Source organism: Pelophylax lessonae (assembly GCF_965119305.1).
Source record: "Pelophylax lessonae genome assembly, chromosome: 1".
Classification (NCBI taxonomy): domain Eukaryota; kingdom Metazoa; phylum Chordata; class Amphibia; order Anura; family Ranidae; genus Pelophylax; species Pelophylax lessonae.
In genome coordinates this window covers 714,533,851-714,555,471 of record NC_138768.1, presented here as the reverse complement: position 1 = coordinate 714,555,471, position 21,621 = coordinate 714,533,851, and the positions used below count along the sequence as shown (strand labels likewise).

General features: G+C 40.1%; 1 protein-coding gene across 1 annotated transcript in view; it reads right to left on the bottom strand.

Annotated features, from left to right (window-relative positions):
- Window positions 1–10,728: 10,728 nt before the first annotated feature.
- Window positions 10,729–21,621, bottom strand: part of WWC2 (WW and C2 domain containing 2) — a 354,353-nt gene continuing 343,460 nt past the window's right edge. Inside the window, exons 21-23 of the mRNA XM_082256568.1 lie at window positions 20,762–21,004; window positions 17,475–17,602; window positions 10,729–11,562 (exon numbers count right to left, since the gene is read on the bottom strand). Of these exons, the coding sequence (XP_082112694.1) occupies window positions 11,496–11,562; window positions 17,475–17,602; window positions 20,762–21,004 (438 nt within the window). The 3' untranslated portion in view covers window positions 10,729–11,495. The remainder of the gene's footprint in view (window positions 11,563–17,474; window positions 17,603–20,761; window positions 21,005–21,621) is intronic.

The following is a 21,621-nucleotide window of genomic DNA, read 5'->3' as shown; positions in this document are numbered from 1 at the left end:
GATCTCAAACGTGCAGTTCTTGCAAGACAGCCCAAGAATTTACAGGAACTGGAGGCTTTTTGCCAGGAAGAATGGACATCTTTACCATTTAAGAAGATAAAGAGCCTCATACACAAATACCACAAAAGACTTCAAGCTGTTATTGATGTTCAAGGGGGCAATACACGATATTAAGAACACACAAAAAAAAAAAAAAACAGTGGTGATTAATTATCACCAAAAGAAAGCTCTATTTGTGTGAAAAAATGATAAAAAATGTGATTGGGTACAGCACTGCATGACTGAGTATTTATTATTTAAAGTGTGAGAGTGCTGAAAGCTGAAAATTGGTCTGGGCAGGAAGGGGATGAAAGTGCCCTGTATGGAAGTGGTTAAGGGGGTAAAACCTTCTGGTCCAGAAGTGGTTAAAGTGTTACTAAACCCAGTACCTTGCATTAACTATATCTGGTCTCCTACAGTACACAGAACATGGAAATGCAATTATTTTGGTAAATATAAACTGCTAAATACCTTTTCTCATCAGCAGTATATAGCAGTCTTGTGACTTCCAATAGTGTCTGGTTAAAGCTTGACGGAGGAGTTTTAATTTTACTCTGACTGTCCTGACCCCTGAAAATGAAGGGAATGCCTTGGGGACCCCCCAGGTCACCAAAACTAGTGTCCACATTTGAAGATTTCCCCTCCCAAAATTTGCAATTTTCCTCACTTTCACTTTCAATGATGATGGTAAACAAGATAAACAGAAAAGATGAATCTCCTCAACAGGGGGAACAAACCGCAATAAAACTGACAGGTGTTCTAAGCTTCTAATCCATCTCCACTCTATCCAAAACCAAAAAGTTTTTTCCTTTAGTTATACTTTAATCTCTGTGTTCAAGCACTTTCTGGGGTGAAATGCACTGGAGTGGAAGATGGAAGGCAAGATTTTACAAACCCCGACTTCTTATATTAAAGCTGGTGTTTACATTGGTGGAGGCATTAGTGTGCAGACTGTTCATTTCTACTTAACATGCACAAAATAGAAGTTGAAAATTAGACAAAAACCAGTAAGAAAAAACATGGCAACAACATTTTTGTTAAAAAAAAAAACATTTTATGCAAATCACTGAGACACATGGAAAGTGCAGAGAAATCGTTAATCTATGTGATGGTAGCGTTTCCATTGTATTACTGACAGGGACATAATGAGGAACATAAACACATTCACAATTTATCCTGATTACATATTTAGTTCAGTTCTGAGCATTTCATATTTTATAAAGAAATTAAAGGTATAAACAGGAAAAAAAAAAAAACATTTGACTTTACCAGCATGCTAAAACTTTGTTCATTTGGCTAAGTATCTTTCAAACATGTGGCTGTAATACTTTGATTTTAAGATACTTATGCACAGAAGCATAGCAAAATAGCTAAAAATGAATACTAAATATATTTTACCAAGTATATATTTTCATACTATTATAATTGTGAAAAGTATACATAAGGTAGATTGTGACCCACTAATTGTGTAACTAAAAGATCCAACAAGAGCTGAAATATTACCTAAGGGTCTAAAGCCTCTCTATCTCCCACAGTTGCCAATCATACTCCAGCTGCCAGTATTTAAATGTGACTTATAAAATGAGTTGGATACATAAGGTCCATAGATCATCTTTGCTTTGTAGTTTTCCAACAGCTAGTGGTATAGGTGTCTGTAGTAGTTTAAAAGCATCACCTAGTGCACTGATTTTTTGGTCAGTAAACATTAAAGTGTACCTGTCACCACATGGTGGTGGCAGTTATCTATATTGACTCTGTTGCTTGATAATTCTATAGGAGTTAGTAACATCATTGTAATAAAGGACACGGTATGCTTCATGTCACAGGAATGAAACTAGTTGAGAGAACTGAAAGGCTATTGTGATCTACCGATGACAGGAACTCTTTGGAATCACAAGGCTGTATAGTGGAGGTTTTATTTTCCTATTCTCTTTTGTAATATTCCTTCAGCACAAATATGCATTATACTGGAAAAAAAACATTCCAATAATGTATTCTAATCCACGCAACCTAGCACCATTGTAGCATTTATCAAATAATGTATTCACCAATATTATACTGCTCAAGAAAATTAAAGGAACACTTTGAAAACGCATCAGATCTCAACTGCGAAAAATATCACTCTGCATATCTATATACTGATATGGACTGGGTAACGTGTTAGGAACAAATGGATGCCACATCATTTAATGGAAAAGAAAATGATCAACCAACAGAGAGCTGAATTCAAAGAAACCCCGAAAAACAACGTGAAAAAATTATGCAGCAGGCTAGTCCATTTTGCTGAAATTTCATTGCAGGAACTCAAAATGGTACTCAGTAGTTTGTATGGCCCCCACATGTTTGTATGCATGCCTGACAAAGTCGGAGCATTCTCCTAATGAGACAGATGGTGTCCTGGGGTATTTCCTCCAAGATCTGGACCAGGGCATCACTGAGCTCCTGAACAGACTGAGGTGCAACCTGGTGGCGTCAGATGGACCGAGACATAATGTCCCAGAGGTGTTCTATTGGATTTAGGTCAAGCAGGCGTGGGGGCCATTCAATGTTCTCAATTCCTTCATCCTCCAGGAACTGGCTGCATACTCTTGCCACATAAGGCCGGGCATTGTTGTGCACCAGGAGAAACTCAGGACCCACTTCACCAGCGTAGGATCTGACAATGGGTCCAAAGATTTCATTCCAATACCTAATGGCAGTCAGGGTGCCATTGTCTAGACTGTAGAGGTCTGCGCATCCCTCCATGAAAAATGCCTCCCCAGACCATCACTGACCCACCACCAAACCGGTCATGCTGAACAATGTTACAGTTCACATAAAGTTCCCCACGGCTTCTCCAGACCCTTTCACATCTGTCACATGTGCTCAGGGTGAATCTGCTCTCATCTGTGAAAAGCAGAGGGCTCTGGCAGTGCTCATCCTGTTCCTCCTTGCACAAAGGAGCAGATACCAATCCTGCTGAAAGGTTAAGGACATTTTTAGTCCGGTTTAGCTCTCCTAGAGTAACTGTCTTTCTCCTGGAATCTCCTCCATGCTCTTGAGACTGTGGTGGGAGACACAGCAAACCTTCTGGCAATGGCACGTACTGATGTGTCATCCTGGAGGAGTTGGACTGCTTGTGCAACCTCTTTAGGGTCCAGGCATTACCTCATGCTACCAGTAGTGACACTGATCCTAGCCAAATGCAAAACTAGTGAAAAACAATCAGAAAAGATGAGTAGGGAAAACAATTTCAGTGGCCACCACCTGGAAAACCATTCTGTTTTTGAGGTCGTCTTATTGTGCCCATCTAGTGCCCCTGTTGATAATTTCATTAACACCAAAGCAGCTGAAACTGATTAAAAACCCCCTCTGCTACCTAACTGACCAGATCAATATCCCAGGAGATTAATTGACTTGATGCTATACTCTGATTAAAAAGTGTCCCTTTAATTTTTTTGAGCAGTGTATTTTCCTATTGCCAAACGTCATCCAATATTAAGCTCTTTTAAATATGCATTCCTAAGAACTATCTGCCAGATGTGCCTTTGCAAAGGGGTTAATAGGTTCAGATCTTGAACAATACAAAGCAGCTACAAGAAGGCAGATGAATTTGCTTGTACAAAGGGAAATATAATTGTTCAGATTTGAACAATCAGAATCTCAGACAAGCTTCTCAACACTCTATATACACATTGAATATTTGGTATAGGTTAAGTGATCTTGCCATTATGGCTATGAGTCAATAGCTGGGAGAAATGTCTCTGCCTTATTAGTGTAGAACAGGGGTCTCTAAACCAAGGATCATGGGCCAGATGTAGCTCTTTACTTGCCTTTATCCGGCCCTTGGGGCACTATTCCTTCCACTGACATCAAAGACGAGGTACTATTCCTCCCACGGATGCCAGAGACAGGAAATGAGTTCTCCCACTGACACCAATTATGGGGCACTATTTCTCTCATAGACAGGGAACTAATTCTCCCATGGACAACAATTATGGGGCACTATTTTTCTCACTGACAACAATGATGTAATTTTTTTTACTCCCACTGACCAGTAAGCTTATGGCATTGTTTACTCCCACTGATGCTAGGACATTTTTTTTTTAACTCCCACTGGCCACAGACTGGCCCCTCTAATTAAAGGGCAGTAAAATCACCCTTTGTTTCAAATGTCTGGAGACCCCTGGTGTGGTGTAGAAGAATTATATATCAGATGAAAAAAATTGCAAGCACTCCACTCCATAGAAAGGAGATTATCACCTAACAGCTAGCCCTGTGCAATAATTTACCAGTGTACCAGATGATTTAGGTGGTGTACACATGAATAATAAAAGTTATTTTATTGATTATTTTATTAAAGCTGCAATTGGCTTCTTCATATAAACTAATCCTGGCTTATAGTCTAATTCACCTGGGCATTAAGCAAAGTTAACAGGCTAAGGCTTTATGTTGGAGGAACAAAAGCCACTGGTGGGGATAATCCAACAATCCAATTGATAGCGAATATCTCAAGATGCCATAGGTATATTTCCACTGCCACACCTTCACTACATGGCACTGCATTATTTGTCTTGGATAATGACCCATAAAATGACTCTTGGCTCAAGAATGTGGTGAACCAAATGTTATTCGGCTAATACCTGCAAACAATAGATCTTGGTTGCACTTGATAAATACTGGCCAGGCTTACAAACTCACTATGTAATACTTCATGCTCAATGTATAAATAAGTAACAGCTCCAAGAATAGAATAAGCTGTAAATGATTTTAACTTCATTTATGACCAGAAGTAAAATGACCAGAACTGAACTACAACAGAACATAACATAAATAAGACAGTAAATAAATAAGTGGAAAGAGTAACTCATTAAAAAGATACAAACAGCTCTAAACATCAGTCTACATTTTACAAAAATCAAGCTGACAAAAAAAAAACACAGGCAACCTTCATTAAACCTTAACATTAAGCCTTGCTGATGCCAGGGGTTCTATGGTGCATGGTATTGCCATACCCTTGGCATTGCAAGGTTAAATAACTTCATATTTTTTGCCCCCTCCCCTCATCTTTGACCTTACAAGAACATATATGACATTTCTAGTAGTCCTATAAGCTGGTACAGTTTAGAGCTGGAGTAGAAACCCTTTGACCCTTCAGTCAAAATTAGCTGAAGAGCTCCAGGTGTATCTGCCTCAGTAAATAGCAGTATCCACCCTTGAACCAGCTCAATGGAACTGAATTTTGTTTATGCTAATACATGATTGTCTTTAGACAGACACTTGAATCCATGTGCACTGTTCACTTGTCAGCAACGGGCCTTTCACTAGTGTTCTGCCAATATTTTGGTTGTACATATTTCACATCTGCATAGTGGAGTTGGCCACCAATAGAGAGCAACAGGTGGACACATGGCATCACAATTAGGGCTGTCTGCACAGTGACAGCAGTTGTTCTGAGGCATAATGCAAAAAAAGAGAATGTGAAGATGGATATTGCTTTAGCTAACAAAATGACAGCTCCCGTTATTTAGGTGAAAGGTTTAAAGCTGAACTTCAAACTGTTATAAAAGCTCTGAATGCATGAATACATTGTTAAATGTATTTTTTTTTTTTTGAGTTGGTATAAGCATTTTGCAATCTTCTATACAGCAGCGCTGCAAATGTGCTGAAAAGAAACATACTGATAGGAAGAGACAGCAGAGTGAGGAGTGTGATGACCTTATCAGCCTGCTTCTGGCTCCTTCACTGTTCAATCAACTGGCTGGTAGTGGAGAAGGGAAACCACTGTATTCCTTAAAAGACAAGTATGGGAATTAAAAATAACAAACATACATACTCACCTCGGTAGATGCAGCATTGCTGCATCTGTCCCCCGCTGCCTCTAAGACTGAGAACTGAGTGATCAAAGGCCACTGATTGTTTAGTTCTCGGTCTTCGTGAGCAGAGAACTGGAGCGCCGGGCTTAAGCCCCGTACACACGTAGCGATCGTTGGCTGAACGATCGGCCGTCTTTTGTCCAGGGCTGTCCTGTCCGCCGAAAAGTGCAAAAGACTGCACATGAATTTTGTCGGCCAACAACAGCCGACTGCAGAAGTGATGTCATGTGATGGATAACTTTCCGTGTCTTTTTTCTTCTCTGAGCATGCCCAGTCTTGCTAATCTGCTGTCTGTCGGCCGAAATCTGTACTGACTGGCGAACAATCGGCCGTTCTGGTGTTGGCCAACAAAAATTTTAATGCCTGCACGACAGATTCTGTTCGGCCGAAAATGTGCTGTCGGCTGTCGGAAGCATCATACTAACAAGCCTACAATCGGCCGATCGATCGGCGACCGAATATTTGCGGCCGACAATCGGTACGTGTGTACGGGGCTTTAGTCTCCTAGCAGAGAGGCTGAGCCAGCTACTGGCCCAGGCATCTGAGTGGATCCTGACATTAGTTGGGATAGATCCAGCGCCTAGACCAGCTGAGTGATGTCAGCCAACTTTAGTCTGCTGTCGGCTGGAAATGGGACACAGGAGTGCAGAACGAAGTGCACTCCAGTGAGACATGGGCGAGACAGGGCCAAAAAAGCTTTGACCCTATTTCTCCTTTAACTGTAAGTGGTGTTATCCTGCTGACTGTGCTTTGTGATAGGGTTGTGTAAATTGTAGGACAGGATGGACAATAATAGAAATCCCTGGGCAGGTAAAGCCGCTCCCTTATGTTTTTTTTACCTGTATATTTAGCAGTTTGCCTGGAGTTCCACTTTAAGAAAAAAATAAATGAGCAATTGAGCTTCACTATCAATATAAGAGTAAAACCTAAATTAAATTAATTGTATATTTTTATCCAAATAAATAAATTATGTGGCATTTTCTGATTCTAGGTTTGCATTACTGTGGATTGATTTCAGTTATTTCCTGACAAAAACATTTACCACCCTTCAGAAAGAATAGAATTTATAGTTTTTTTTGTTCTTTTTTTTTTTTATTTTTTAAATTTTTTCCTTGTTTGCATACTGTGTGCTTGGTAATGTGCTGGTTCAAAATGCAACTGAAAAAGCTTAATGATATGTAACCAGAAATGATTAAAGTAGAAAAAAGTCATCATAGGAATATTAGAATGAAAAGGAAAAATATTTGAATATATTCAGGATGCTATTGGGAAATAATTCAGCTAGCACTTTGCATTTAGTAATGTGGTTATGCTCAGTATCTTATTTATACCAGAGTTAAAACACAGAAAATTGCAATTCTAACAACAAATGCTTACATTAACAAACACTGATTAGCAGGTTATCAAAAAAGGGACCTGTCAGGATAGAAATTTGGAAGCAGCCATTTCTGGGCAAGCCACTGACCTAGAAGAAATGTGTATATACCAGGTGTCAAAACAAATTCTATGCCTAGGACTAAAGAAGCAAGCCTAAAAATGACAGTTAAGAGCTTGTACCTTTGCTCTCATATTTCCATCCAGACAGGTTGCCTTTAATAGTACTATTTAAAAATCAGAACACCATGTTTGTGCATATATATTTAGGTGGAGTCATATAAAGCTTTAAAAAAAAGTGATATTATAATCAAAATAGAGAAAGACACATTTCATTTTTCTAGATAGTATTGCTGTGTTTTTTCTTTTATTTGAAAGTCAATTTAAAAACGGTTTAAGGCAAGGACATTGTGCTTGTCAGTGAAGGCTAGAAGGGCAGCCAATATAGGGCTTCCACAGGAAGTAAAGTATCCAATAGAAAGGAAATAAATAAAATGTGAAAAATATGCATGGATTGAAAATTACTGGTTTTAACGTCTAATAAGAATTAAAAGTGATGCTAGTATCCCACTGTTTATTCCATGGTGAAAAAAGACCCAACACGGTCCTTAGCTCAAAGCTTTTAGGAGATGCCTCTCCATGTACTTTCTGTACAGCACTCCCAAAGGATCCAATAACTTCTCCCTATACTAAGGCAGTGATACCTTCTGGTATTCCCTAAACCTAAATTTCATTATGCGAAGATGCTCTGGGAAGTTTCTCCGCTCACTTTTATCACAAGGGTAGTAATATTGCAGGAAAATCTATTTAGAAGAAGTATTAGTGCCGGTTCACACTTCCGCGTTTGCGGAGATCGCATGTAATTCGGAGCGCACTGCTCCTAATTACATGCGATCTGATGTGTGGATGCGAGTTCAGCCATACACATTGTATGGCTGAATTCGCACTGTATCCGCACCATATGGCAGTGAGAACTGCCAGATGTGCGGATGCGATGCAGGATCACGCTGCATATTCGCATCGCAGAAGTGTGAACCGGCACTTAGTAAGAATATAAGGCAGAACAAAAAGCAAACGTTTATCTACAGTATATATTTTTAAACCAAGGTACTGCAACAGAAGTGTGCAAAAAAGGGTTGGTAAGAAGCGGAGGGGAGCTCCTATTATGCTAACAGACCAATTAATGAATATTTGGGATCCTATGTGTGGAAATTAATTAAAATAAATATGTGTATGTTTTAGATCAACTGATGTGCAGTTGCAGTTCTCCACTCATATTTGACTTTGTGTGCTAAATGTAAATCAAGCAAACTTAACTGGAAAAAAAATATTTAAAAAATAAGAATACAGGTGAAAAATGAAAACATGAATGGGCATTTTTGTATCGGAGAACCTGGAACTATAACGCAGGTTAATTCTAGTAATTACCATAATTACGTATACCATGCACAATGTTGGCTCTAATTCTTTTTAATCCTGACAAGCATTTTCCTCTTGGTTGTAAACCTACACAATTCACATATCAGTTTGGCAAGCTAACTTGCCAGGGAAATTTTATACACTTTATCTGCATGGGAACTGGCAAGAACATCATGTATGCGAAAATCCAGAGCCTTTGGATAGGAAAGGGGGCAAGCTGTTATTATTACTTCACTAAGTGACTGACAGCCCTGTTTAGGAATTTCTTTAGAAACCCAAAATGAACTCGTCTGTGGTATGCAACAAGAAGCTTTCAGAAACTGATCTTAGAACCATCCTAGTATATAGAACTGATCCATTGTTGGATCCAAAAGAGAGTGCCAGGCAAAAAGTTCTAAAAGTTTACACCAAGTTTTCTTCAGCATCATATTTAGAGGCTCGCTCACACCAGCGGCCCTGTGTGCATAAAGCACACCTGCTAGTGTGCTTTGTGAAGCAAAAGAGCAATTCATTGTTACAATGCATCACACTGTTTATGTTATTATTATTATTTTTTTTTTAAATGTCACAAATTAACATTCCTTTTCACTCTATGTGCCACAACCCACTGCAATGCAGCGGCATGTAGCGAGGTGTGTTGAGCTGCGTAAAAATGCAGGCATGCTGCATTTTTATGTAGCGCACCTCAGCACAGATGTACGGTGTGCACATGGCACAAAGAAAACAATTATTTGTGTGCCCTTGCATTAAGCCTGTGTTGATCAATTCTGATCAACGCAACCCAATGCACCTAGTGTAAACCAGGTCTAAGGCCGGCTAAAGATGTTTCGAACCATGTATGGGCAGGCTGAATGTACCCAAGTTGATCGAATGATCAACTTGGGTAGAACCAACCTGCTAGATTTTACATGCGATTATCGCTAGTTGCTGGGAAGCCATCCCTGTTGGGAGAATACAATGGCTCCACGGGAGGGATTCCCCTGTCAACACTGCGTTGATGGGGGAATCAAACAAATTTCTTTCCTGAAGTTGCTCATCAACAGGAGATGAAGCGGTAGTTGTGTCTTGCTATTGAGTATATGTTGCTATCTACTACATAAATTATATATCTCCAACAGACAATCTATGTTTGTATGGGACAATGTTGTCTTGATATTTTAGTCTTTGGCGGTGGGGTTTATGTAAATTACATTTATTAAATACAAAGTATTTTTTTTTTGTTAAATTGTTGAAGATTTTGTATACGGTTTTGGTACATGGTTCTCGATGTAACCATTTAAGCATGATGTAAATTATAATCTATGAATCAACAGCTGTTGAACTACAAGGTCCAGCATTTCTTGGTGGAATAGCGAGAAGAATTGCTGAAGGGCCAACTTTCCTTGAGATGATTACATTTTATATTGCTGGACGTATATTGGGATAACTGCTTATAGACCAACACCAGCCTTCACAGGTTGTTCACACAGCAAGCCATGCAGTCAGCATGCTGGGAAGAATAGTGCCCATGTGCCAATGCCGGGGTACTGCATGGTTTACACCTTTTTTCTTTTATTTTCCTAGAACATTATTGAAATGTCAAAAGTAAGACTTCATTAAGTTCTATTGGTCGCAGTGTGCCTAGAAAAGTATTGCATGGTGTACTTTTTTTCAGTGCCTAACTACCTATCTGGTGTGAAGGACCCTCAAAGATGATATTGTAAAGCAAGGCATAAAAACATTAAAATGTGTAAATATTCATAATTACCTGCCTTGCACTCTTACGCTTGTATAGGCTTTTGAAGTGTCCACTGTGCTCAGTAGTAAGTGCTGCATGTGCAAAATGAAGACACATGAAATGCTAGATCTGTGTGGGTACTTGGTACACACCAGTGAACACTGTGCACCCATAAAACCTTCTAAAGCCTATACAAACATGCCAGGATAAGACAGGAAAGAAATACTATGAATTTTTGATCACAGTAACAAATGTGGGCGAATGCGGGGAGGGGTCTTTTTTCATAACTTTAAAAAATAATTTTGATACTCTTTTTTAGAATATGTATATGCAGATAGGTATTCTGGTGCTCAAACAAATTTAAGGCATCATGCTTTCTTATAAATGTTAATGTAGCACACTTGCTAGCTTACTGTGCAGTTTTCTAATAAAGTAACTTTATTCTCCGTTACTGTAACTCTGACCAAGCTTATAACTGAGTGTGCAGCTGTACAGCTGTGACAACATACAACCTCCCACAATTCTTTTTTTGTACATGGTGAATACCAACGGTAGCAACGGTACCCTCTAGGGGTCATTAAAGCACCTGGATCATGAGGCAGCCTTGAAGTTCCGAAAAATATGTTGACTCCCAAAAAAGTCTATGGTGCAAAAGTCAATTTCTTGGCTTGTCAGCCATTTTCACAGTCAGCTTACATGAATTATTAAACCAGTCCATTGGGAAAAAAAGTGATTGAGCACAGTGCAGTTCAACAGGAATACATACTGTCACTGTCTCTTTGCTCCAACTTTACAAAACATTATGAATACGTGTGTGTGACACATACAAACTGTACAAAATTACCATCAGTGTACCAAATTACTCTACTTTGGTTTTTTCTTTTTTTTTGTGGGTTTTTTGGTGTTTTTTTTTTATATCTCCCTCTAGTCATTAATTCAGCACAAGATATATAACAAATTAAAGGCTAAATGTAAAAAAATACTCTTTTTTAGGATAAAAGCAAGAGCTATGCTACAAAAAACAGTTCATCTAAAAAGATGGGCGATTGGAAAAATACAGCTGTGAAATAAAAAATAAAAATAAAATAAAATTATACATCATCAGCAGAGAGAGAAGGGATGCTGATCTTGGCTCTGGTGAAATAAGCAATCTTCTCCCTGCAAGAAAGAAAAGCAACATGAGTCTGTAGTCCTAATCTGTTTTTAGTACATATGGAGAAATGCTCAGATCGATTCCTGTCTGCAAATAAGTAATTATCTGTATATTCAAACAGCCAACCTAAAGACAAAGGACACTGAGCAGTGTGGCGCCAGCTTCCCTTCATGATTCTTAGAAGATTGCTAATAACAGGAGAAAACAGCCTGCTATAATGTACTTAGTGCAGCTTGGCTCACAGAGAAAACTATATAATGAGATATTACTCCTTCTAAGAAAAATACATGTTATGGAGAACTAGAGAGCTATTCTTTCAGTGTCATACAAAGACACAGAGTTGTGCTCCCACCTTCATCTGGAACACTAGGGGCGATGTCCCACTGAAGCTGCTTTGTTCTATAAACAAGAGCAAAGTGACTTACAGAGCTGGGATCCTCGGTTTCATTTAAGCAAGGTCACCATTTGCCTACAATATACTGGAAAATAAATGCCAAAAATAATAGAAACATGGCAAAAGTGCACATAATTTGACAAAAACCTAGGAACTAATGTAATCTTTGATAATCTAGAAAAAAAAAAATAAACCAATCTATTTTAGGCTGAGAACAGGCAGATGGTATTAATAGACAGGAAATTTGCTAATTGTGATTTTGCTTTTTGATAACCACCTTATCCCAAAAGTTATTTAACCTTTAGGAAGGATAAATGCAAATGACATATATTACAACTGTACCAATGCAGTCTTTCTTCATCATCAAGCGCTGGTGGACTTCCCACATAATAAAATGCACATTTGCCAGCATTTTTTGGTGTAATTCCCTTCTCTAGCATAGCACTATTTCCTTCTTAAATGAAAGTGTTACTGGATCAGTGCATTCTGGATCAGGTCTGAACGTTTCTAATAAGGTCAAAACAGCATATGAGAAAAGGCAAGAGGATAATGGCACAGGACCAGATCCTTAGAGTATAACTAAAGGCAAAACTTGTATTTTAGTTTTGGATAGAGTGGAGAGGGATTACAACACCTGTCAGTGCCCCCTTAATGACATAATGTATAATGTCTGCTAGGAGATCCAACACTACCCTCCCGCAGACTGACAATGCTGTTGTCTGCTGTGCCCCCTGTGCTCAATTATCCAGAGTGGGAGTACTCCAATACACGAGGTGTGGTATTGGCTAGATCACCAGGTCAAAACAAAGGAGAAAAAAACAAAAAAAAACAAATGGAGGCACCACGTCGAATGATTGGTAAGCTGCAATATATTACATTTTTGGTTTTGGGTTTAATACTGCTTTAAGGTTAGTCCTCCCAAACTGCTATTTGACCTCTAGGTAAGTTTTACTGGATTGTAACACCAGTTACTAATTATATCAAAAGAAAAGTTTGAATACACAAGGATCAGATATGCCAAGATCAGGGCATGGATGTTTTTGAATTTGGAGGTATGATGCAAATATATGTACAAATAAATAACAGTCTTTGCCCTCTAACACTAGCTGTGTGAGGTAGCAGTGACAGCATCATAAAGGAAGGGTTTCCATGTATGTACCTTTAAGTGTCACCTTGAGCCCCCTGGAAGTCCAAAGACCTGGGGCACCCTAACATGCTGAAGCTGTGGCCTATCCTCCTGACTCCAGCACCAAACTATGAATCTTTTGACATTCTGGGTCACCTAAATGAGCAACAGTGAGGCGAATAAGGACACGTGGTAGATGATTACTTTCCTTTCCCAAACGTGTGTTTGCATACATGGTTTCAGAGTTCTTAGGACACTAAAGGAAAAACAGTCATAACTCAGCTTATAAAAAAGTGCAGGATTACACATGACATATTTATATTCTCTTGTTATTATATGGCCTTTTATTTAGCTACTCAGCTGAGCTGAGCTGAGCATTACCCCCTGGAGGGAAAAAACTGTCAGCTGCTGCTCTCCTAAATGCCTGACCTCATAAACACAAACACACGTAAGCCTGCAGAATTATAACAATTTAGTACCAAATGTTTTGAGCATTGCATAGCTTTAGCCATCACTGGTTCTCTATAGCACCCTTTTTCAACCAGGATGCCTGGGCGCCCTGGGGTACCTTCAGGTTTCTTCAGCAGGGCCTTGGCAAAATGCTTTAAAATTACCTAAAAATTGTATACAAGTCAGAAGTTGGATCAAGCCTGCCTTTTAGTTACACAAAGGCTTTCATTTTTAGCCATTACAATCTTCTAGCCGCTGGTGTCGTAACAACCAATGATGTCAGGTGCCTGCAAAGGACACATTAGCTGAATGAAGGAGAGAAATTGAGGGAGAAGAGAAGCATTAGACTTCTAGTCCGTATCAGTGTGCAAAGGTGCGTCTGCTTTGGAAGAATGAGGCTAGGTTCACACATGCCCGGTGCAAATTTCCCCTCTGTTTTTAGTTTTGGATTTCCAAAGCAGCTGTTCAGAGGTCCGGCTGCAATTTGGATAATTTGACGTTTGGAGCCGGTTGCCACCGAGGGCTTTACCAATAGCTGGTGGTTAAGAAGCGGGCCGGGAAGCTGGTTGCCACGTCCTTAACGGATTATGCTGACAGCTGAATGTAAAAAAAAACATTGCCGGCAATAAAAAATTCCCCTTTTGGGTCTGGTAAGGATTTTAAGGGTAACTCGACCCAAAATAAAAAAAATATAAAAATGCATGGGGTTCCTTCCCAAATCCATACCAGACCCTTATCTGAGCATGTAGCATGGTAGACCAGGAAAGCGAGGGATGAGCGAGCAAGTGCCCCCCCCCCCAATACCCCAAAGCACCTTGTCGCCATGTTGTTGGAAACAAGGGCCTCTGGCTGTGGGGATCAGTGGGCCGGGGGCTTATCGGACTCTGGAAACCCCCTTTAACCACTTCTGGACCAGAAGGATTTTCCCCCTTAATAACCAGGCCATTTTTTGCGATTTGGCACTGCGTTAGTTTAACGGGCAATTGTGCGGTCGTGAGACGCTGTACCCAAATAAAATTGATGTCCTTTTTTCCCACAAATAGAGATTTCTTTTGGTGGTATTTGATCACCTGTGTGATATTTTTGTTTTTCGCTATAAACCAAAAAAAAGCGACAATTCTGAAAAAAAAAAAATAAAAAAAAATATTTTTCACTTACTGCCTTATAACATTCCCAAAAATAAATGAAAAATCTATTTTTTTCATCCTTTTAGGCCAATTTGTATTCTCCAAATATTTTTTGTAAAAAAAAAAAAATCGCAATAAGCGCATTTTGATTGGTTTGCCCAAAAGTCATCGCGTCTACAAGATTTATGTCATTTTTGTTTACTTTTTTACTAGTAATGGCGGCAATACAGGTACGGTGATTAGCGCAGCCGAGCCAGCCTGCCGCAGTATATATGCAAGTGGTTAACAAGGGGTCCCAGATCCTGTCCCCCCATGTGAATGAGTATGGGGTACATAGTACCCCGTACACATTCACCAACAAAAAGTATCAAAAAGACAGGGACAGTTTTTGCACTTCCTTTAAAAAAAAAAATTAAAAACAATGTCCCTGGGGTAGATCCATCGTCAATCACGATAAACGCTGCTGCTGCAAAAAAAAAAATGAAAACCTATACACCTGTCGCTGGCTCCCACCGTCTGCCCTCTACTTGTCTGACAATTCTTAAATAGCTAATCGGTGGGGCCACCCGGCGACCCCACCCCTTTGTGACATCATCAACCCAGAATGCAGCGGTTGATGACGTCACAAGGAGGCGGTGACATCGCTAGGTCAGCTATTTAAAGAGGAAGTAAACTCTTTCTGTTTTTTTTTGCCCCCCCTCCGAAAAGTAAATGTATAATGTGCTAGTATGCATCGCGGTATTTGATCACCTGTGTGATATTTTTGTTTTTCGCTATAAACCAAAAAAAAGCGACAATTCTGAAAAAAAAAAATAAAAAAAAATAATATTTTTCACTTACTGCCTTATAACATTCCCAAAAATAAATGAAAAATCTATTTTTTTCATCCTTTTAGGCCAATTTGTATTCTCCAAATATTTTTTGTAAAAAAAAAAAAAAAAAACGCAAAAAGTCATCGCGTCTACAAGATTTATGTAATTTTTGTTTACTTTTTTACTAGTAATGGCGGCAATACAGGTACGGTGATTAGCGCAGCCGAGCCAGCCTGCTGCAGTATATATGCAAGTGGTTAACAAGGGGTCCCAGATCCTGTCCCCCCATGTGAATGAGTATGGGGTACATAGTACCCCATACACATTCACCAACAAAAAGTATCAAAAAGACAAGGACAGTTTTTGCATTTCCTTTATAAAAAAAATTAAAAACAATGTCCCTGGGGTAGATCCATTGTCAATCACGATAAACGCTACTGCTGCAAAAAAAAAAAAATGAAAACCTATACACCTGTCGCTGGCTCCCACCGTCTGCCCTCTACTTGTCTGACAATTCTTAAATAGCTAATGGGTGGGGCCACCCGGCGACCCCACCCCTTTGTGACATCATCAACCCAGAATGCAGCGGTTGATGACGTCACAAGGAGGCGGTGACATCGCTAGGTTAGCTATTTAAAGAGGAAGTAAACTCTTTCTGTTTTTTTTGCCCCCCCCCCGAAAAGTAAATGTATAATGTGCTAGTATGCATCGCATACTAGCACATTATGTGACACTTACCTGCAAACGAAGCCCGCGTTGTCCCAGCTGGTGGCGGCATCCATCTTCGCCCGTCTTGCTTCCGGGTCTGCGGACTCCGGCTGTATTACTGGCCGGAGCCGTGTGACGTCAGCCGCGGAGCCGCCGGTCACGGCACAGGGCTCTGAAGAAACGGCACGGGCGGCCATCATCGGCTGCATGCAGTGTAAATATCTCCTAAATGGTGCAAGTTTAGGAGATATTTAATACAGTACCTATAGGAAAGCCTTATTAAAGGCCTACCTATAGGTAAAAGTTCTCAAGGTGGGTTTACAACCACTTTAAGAACTCAGACGGCGGGGATCTGTTATAGATTGAGGGGGCCCACACCGGTTTTTTTTTTTACATTTTGGCGTGGGGTTACCCTTACAATCTGTACCAGACCCGAAAGGGCCAGGTATAGATTGAGGGGACCCCCTCTTACTGAATTCGTGTTCAAAACAGATGAGATGTGCGATTCAGATGTGTTCCCATAGAACGCAATGAGCCTAGAATCCGCATCTAAATTGCATCCCTGTGCTCAGAAAATGCACAGGACTCTTTAAATTCACAGTGAAGTTGCACTGCTACAGTACTGCATATATGTGAACCGGCTATATAGAAAGCGGGTTAAGTTCACGTCCAATGCGGAGCCTAAATCACCTCTAATCCTGGGTGTCCTATGTGTGTGGATGTTGCTGCATTATGTAAAACTATTAGTTCAGTTTTTTTCTGTTTAAATTGGGTGCCTTGAGACCAGAATTTTAAAGAGTGTCTTTACTGAAAAAAGGTTGAGAAACACTGCTCTATAGGGTGTTTGCTTTATATTATATACAAAAGAAAGTAGAATTGTAATAGTATGTAAAGAACTCAACAAGCGGAACAATATTAGCTCTTTTCTTCTAATACTGAATGCTTTACATGCTTCTCGTGGGACAGTAACGAGAGCTTCCAAAAGTTCAAAGGTCTTGTTATTCCATTTGAGAAATATTGGAGAAAACTTGCTGTGATTGTTCCCTTTTCTGTAGAGAAAAGTGAATGAGTATCCAAGTGTGGTGCATTCCCCCGCTAACCTTTGAGAGAAAGTCAGGCAGGTCCTGGTAGCACAGGAATCTGTGGATGGACAAATGTCTCACCACTTCCTTTTCTTGTGGGACATATGCATGGCTTAATTCATTGGTAAACTGTATGATCCTCTAGACACAGGTGGGAAGAAGAGAGGCTCCCTTCATATGGCATTACTGCAATGTTGTGTGAAGTTTCTGATGCTCACCTGAAAGATTGTACTTGTAGAGGCACTTTCTGGCTCTGCTCCCGCAGTCTGCACACATCCTTGGAGGCTTTTCTCATTAATTTTTCAGCGCTAAGTCCTTGCTTTTGTTCCTCCTTTGATTGTTCAGCCTTCAGACAAATAAAACCACAATCTGTCATTTATTTCCATTTGCTAGGATGCATTACATAACTTCATTTAAGGGAGGGGGCATTGGAAGGTAACTATTATATGGGCAGGTCACATTGAACTAAAGAGCAGGAAACATACCATTGTGTAATAAGGCACACACCTTTGCTTTCCATACGGTTTGAACCCTTTTTTTAACACAAATAATTTTTGCCAATGCATCCAATTTATTGAGTGCTGACTGTTTATAATGCTAAATCAGGCATCTTCTATTCTCAGACCCTTTTCCACATGGGTTGCAGTTAAACTAGCTAGAGACATTTTTACTGACACACTAATGCTTTGAATTCTGACTAGGGTTTACTTCTATAGGAACATCACTGACTTTGAGCTAAACCAACCCCACAAAAAAGACACCTTTTAAGACTATTACACTTGGCAACTGCTAATTGCCTGAGCTAAGTGGGAATTAGTAAATTCCTTAAAGTGGTTGCAAACCTCAGACATGAAACATGAACAAAGCACATCCCTCTATAGTGTGTATAGCATTGCTTGCCTCAATGCAAAGCACTGTCATTTCTGTCTGCTTCTTCCTACTTCTGTTATCAGCATGAATCACTTCTGACAGGGTTTTCCTTACACCAAGAGAAAAAAGATGACAGGGGAGGGACCTCCAGCAAAGTGGCAGCCTCAACTCTGCTCCTGAGTTAAGGGGGTGTGTCCCTTCCTTCCAATCAGTTCTCACAGCTTTCCTCACTGAGTTCTGCAGAGAGTAACTTTAGCTCTCCACCCCCTTTTAAAAGACATCTCGGACAAGCTTATAAATTCTGGACTTTAAAACGGATGTAGAGAATACTACAGATAAACAGGTACAACTTATGTAGGAGGATTGGTTTCATATTTTTTTTATCACCTGAGGCCAATCACTTTACTGGGTATATATATAAGGGTTTATAACTACTTTAAGGCCAAATTCACACATGATCGCAGATCAGCTAGAGTGATTCAATTCTTTGCGGCCACTTTGCACTGGCAGCTGGCTAGGGGGCAGTGTGGTGCACGATTTAGTACGCTACACCATCTCTTTTTTTATTTTTGTTTGACCTTTATTTAAAGTGTACAAAATGTACACTGAATTCACTGCAATGTCCAGCAGAGCAATGCGCTGCATAACATTGCAGTAAGATTCAGGCTGGTGCTGTGTGATAAAATGCAGCATGTCTACATTTTATCGCAGCACGCTGCAGAGCAGAGCTAGGCTGTGTTGCAGTGTGAATAGGACACATAGCAAACAATTGTACTAAAACATCTGTCACCACACATAGTGGGAGTTGGCCCTAAAGCTGAACTCCGGGATAAACAAATATTGTCTAAACAAGAGCCATGAGAATTCTTACTTGAATCTTGGTGCGCTTTTGTTCCAGATCTGTGCAGTGTTGCAGAGTGAAACTCTTCTAATAAAGACCAATCACTGCTCCTCTGTCTCCATGTACAGGGCTAACTGCTCTTGTATCCACCCACTACTGTAGTTTTCAACAGGCAGCCTGCAGTGGGTGATCCTCCTTTCACACCTCTGCTTTATGCACAGACTATGTGCAGTACAGTGATGATGTCACCGCTACTTTTACAAGGTAATAACTGGGCTTGAGGAATATATTTAAAGTGATTGTAAAGTCTCCTTTTTTTGGGGCTAGAAATAAACATGTTATACTTACCTGCTCTGTGCAGTGGTTTTACACAGAGTGGCCCAGATCCTCCTCCTCTTAGGCCCCCCTTCGGCTCTCCTGGCCCCCCCTCCTGTTGAGTGCTCCCAAAGCAAGCAGCTTGCTATGGGGGCACCTGAGCCTAGCCGCAGCTCCCTGTGTCCATTCAGACAGAGCAGCGACCCAGCCCGCCCCCCTCTCACTCCTCATTGGCTCACTGAATTTGATTGACAGTAGCAGAGCCAATGGCGCCACGCTACTGTCTCGGCCAATGAGGAGGGAGAGTCTTGGGCAGCTGAAACAATCCTGCAACATCGCTGGATATAGATGGGCTCAGGTAAGTATTAGGGAGGGCTGAGGGTGGCTGCTGCACACAGTAGGCTTTTTTTATCTTAATGCATAAAATGCATTAAGATAAAAAACCTTCTGACTTTTCAACCACTTTAAAGTTTTTGTGCCCGCAATTCAGTTTTAACCCTTGAGTAGTAATAACTTGAGATTAGTAGTGCTCTAAGGGACAGCAAACTATATGTATTAAATGCATCTTAAAACATACAACTAAAAACAGCATGCATCTCTATTGGTATAATCCTCGTTTAAAAAAAAATGGTCCAAGGGTGGGTCTCAATAAATGGTATATTCTCAATTAGTAATTTGATTTATCGCCTTATTAGTGCGCAAAACACCATTATAGCAATGTGTATTTATAATGCAATATGTGTTCTAGTTGTAGATGAATTGGCAACAGGAATTTGAATTTAATCTTTTGCAAATCAAAGTAAAATCCACTACACTAAAGAAAGGTCTTTATACTTGCACTGATAATCTGCAGATATTGAACAATATACTACAGCAGGGTTTCTCAACAAGGGATCCATGGAACCCTAGGGTTCCTCCTGAGGTTTCTAGGGGTTCCTTGAGAAATGGCAATTTCTGCCTCTCAGATATGTTCCCAATGACACCATTGTTCCTTTTAGCTATCTGTAAGGGGGTAATTCTTCCCAATGATGACAAGAGTAAGGCGCATTCTTACCACTGACTGTCACACTAATGTGTCATGAGTTGTAGATTTTTAAATTTTTAGCAGGGGTTCCCCGACACCAGAAATTCATTTCAAGGGTTCCTCTGTGTAGAAAAGGTTGAGAAACGCTGTACTATAACCTATCTATGTGTGATAGATAAGACAGATAATGTCAGAACAGTGCATTGACATTTGGCTCCTCCTTCTTTGAGCAATAGGTTTGGGCATTGATCCATATAAGCTGTGGTACATGCTCACGTGCCAAGTGTATTATTTGTATCACAGGTGTTATGAGGGAGATGAGCCCATGCACCCAAAGCAGAAATCTCATTCACATATTGGTTGCTTTAGAGCAACAGATCCTGCCTGAAACAAAAAGAGTTTTCTAAATGAGAATTCATGTAATGCGGTCACTGTTCAGAGCAAGGTATTATTACCTTTTTTTCTGCTTGTTTCAGCAACTTTTGGAAGCGTTCATCCTCCAGGACATATGGTGGTAGTTCAGTCTCTCCATTGGCTTTTATCTCCTCTAATCTTTGCTTTAAGTCTCTTAGGGACTGTAGCTCATCATTAAGGCGGCTCTGTCTAGTCCTCGATGCTTGCAGATCCAGCTCCAAGTCTAGAGAGGTCCTTTCGCGACATTCATGCATTGCTCTTCGTGTCATTGTTGGACATACAGGCTAATAATAGGCATACAATACACCATTAAAGAAAATAACAAAAATTAACATTATATTTCTAGTCCATGTATATGGTTAGACTTGTGAAGACTCTCGGCTCACTAAGTACAACTGTCATAAAAGCTAAAGATGGATTGCACCACAGTTTTGTAGATAAAAATGTATGAGTTCATATTCTGTATATTCTGCTTTTATACGTGCACAAATGGCATAAACGAACAGCCTTGAAAAGTGAAATCCATCTATTGTTGGACATAACTTGGCAATACCATTGAAAAGGAATTTTCTCACTATAATGATCATCTTTTCTCCACTCCAGTATCCCTCCAACTACCAAGTATCAGAAGTAAGGCATGCCAGACACAGTTACGTTTTCTTTTTTTTCAATGAAACCGCTGGCAAAAAAAAAACACCACAGATTTCTCCATCCGTATAAATGAGGTGGATGGAGGACCGGGACACCGTAGTCTATGATTACTGTTCAGTGGCTGGAGCCGATTGGCTGCAGCCACTGATTGTTGGAAATTTTTATAACGTGTCCCGTTGACTTTTGTTGGGTGGTGGTGACCACATCAAATGCTGCTGGACCGGCCAAGTTTTGATCAGTGTATGGCCTG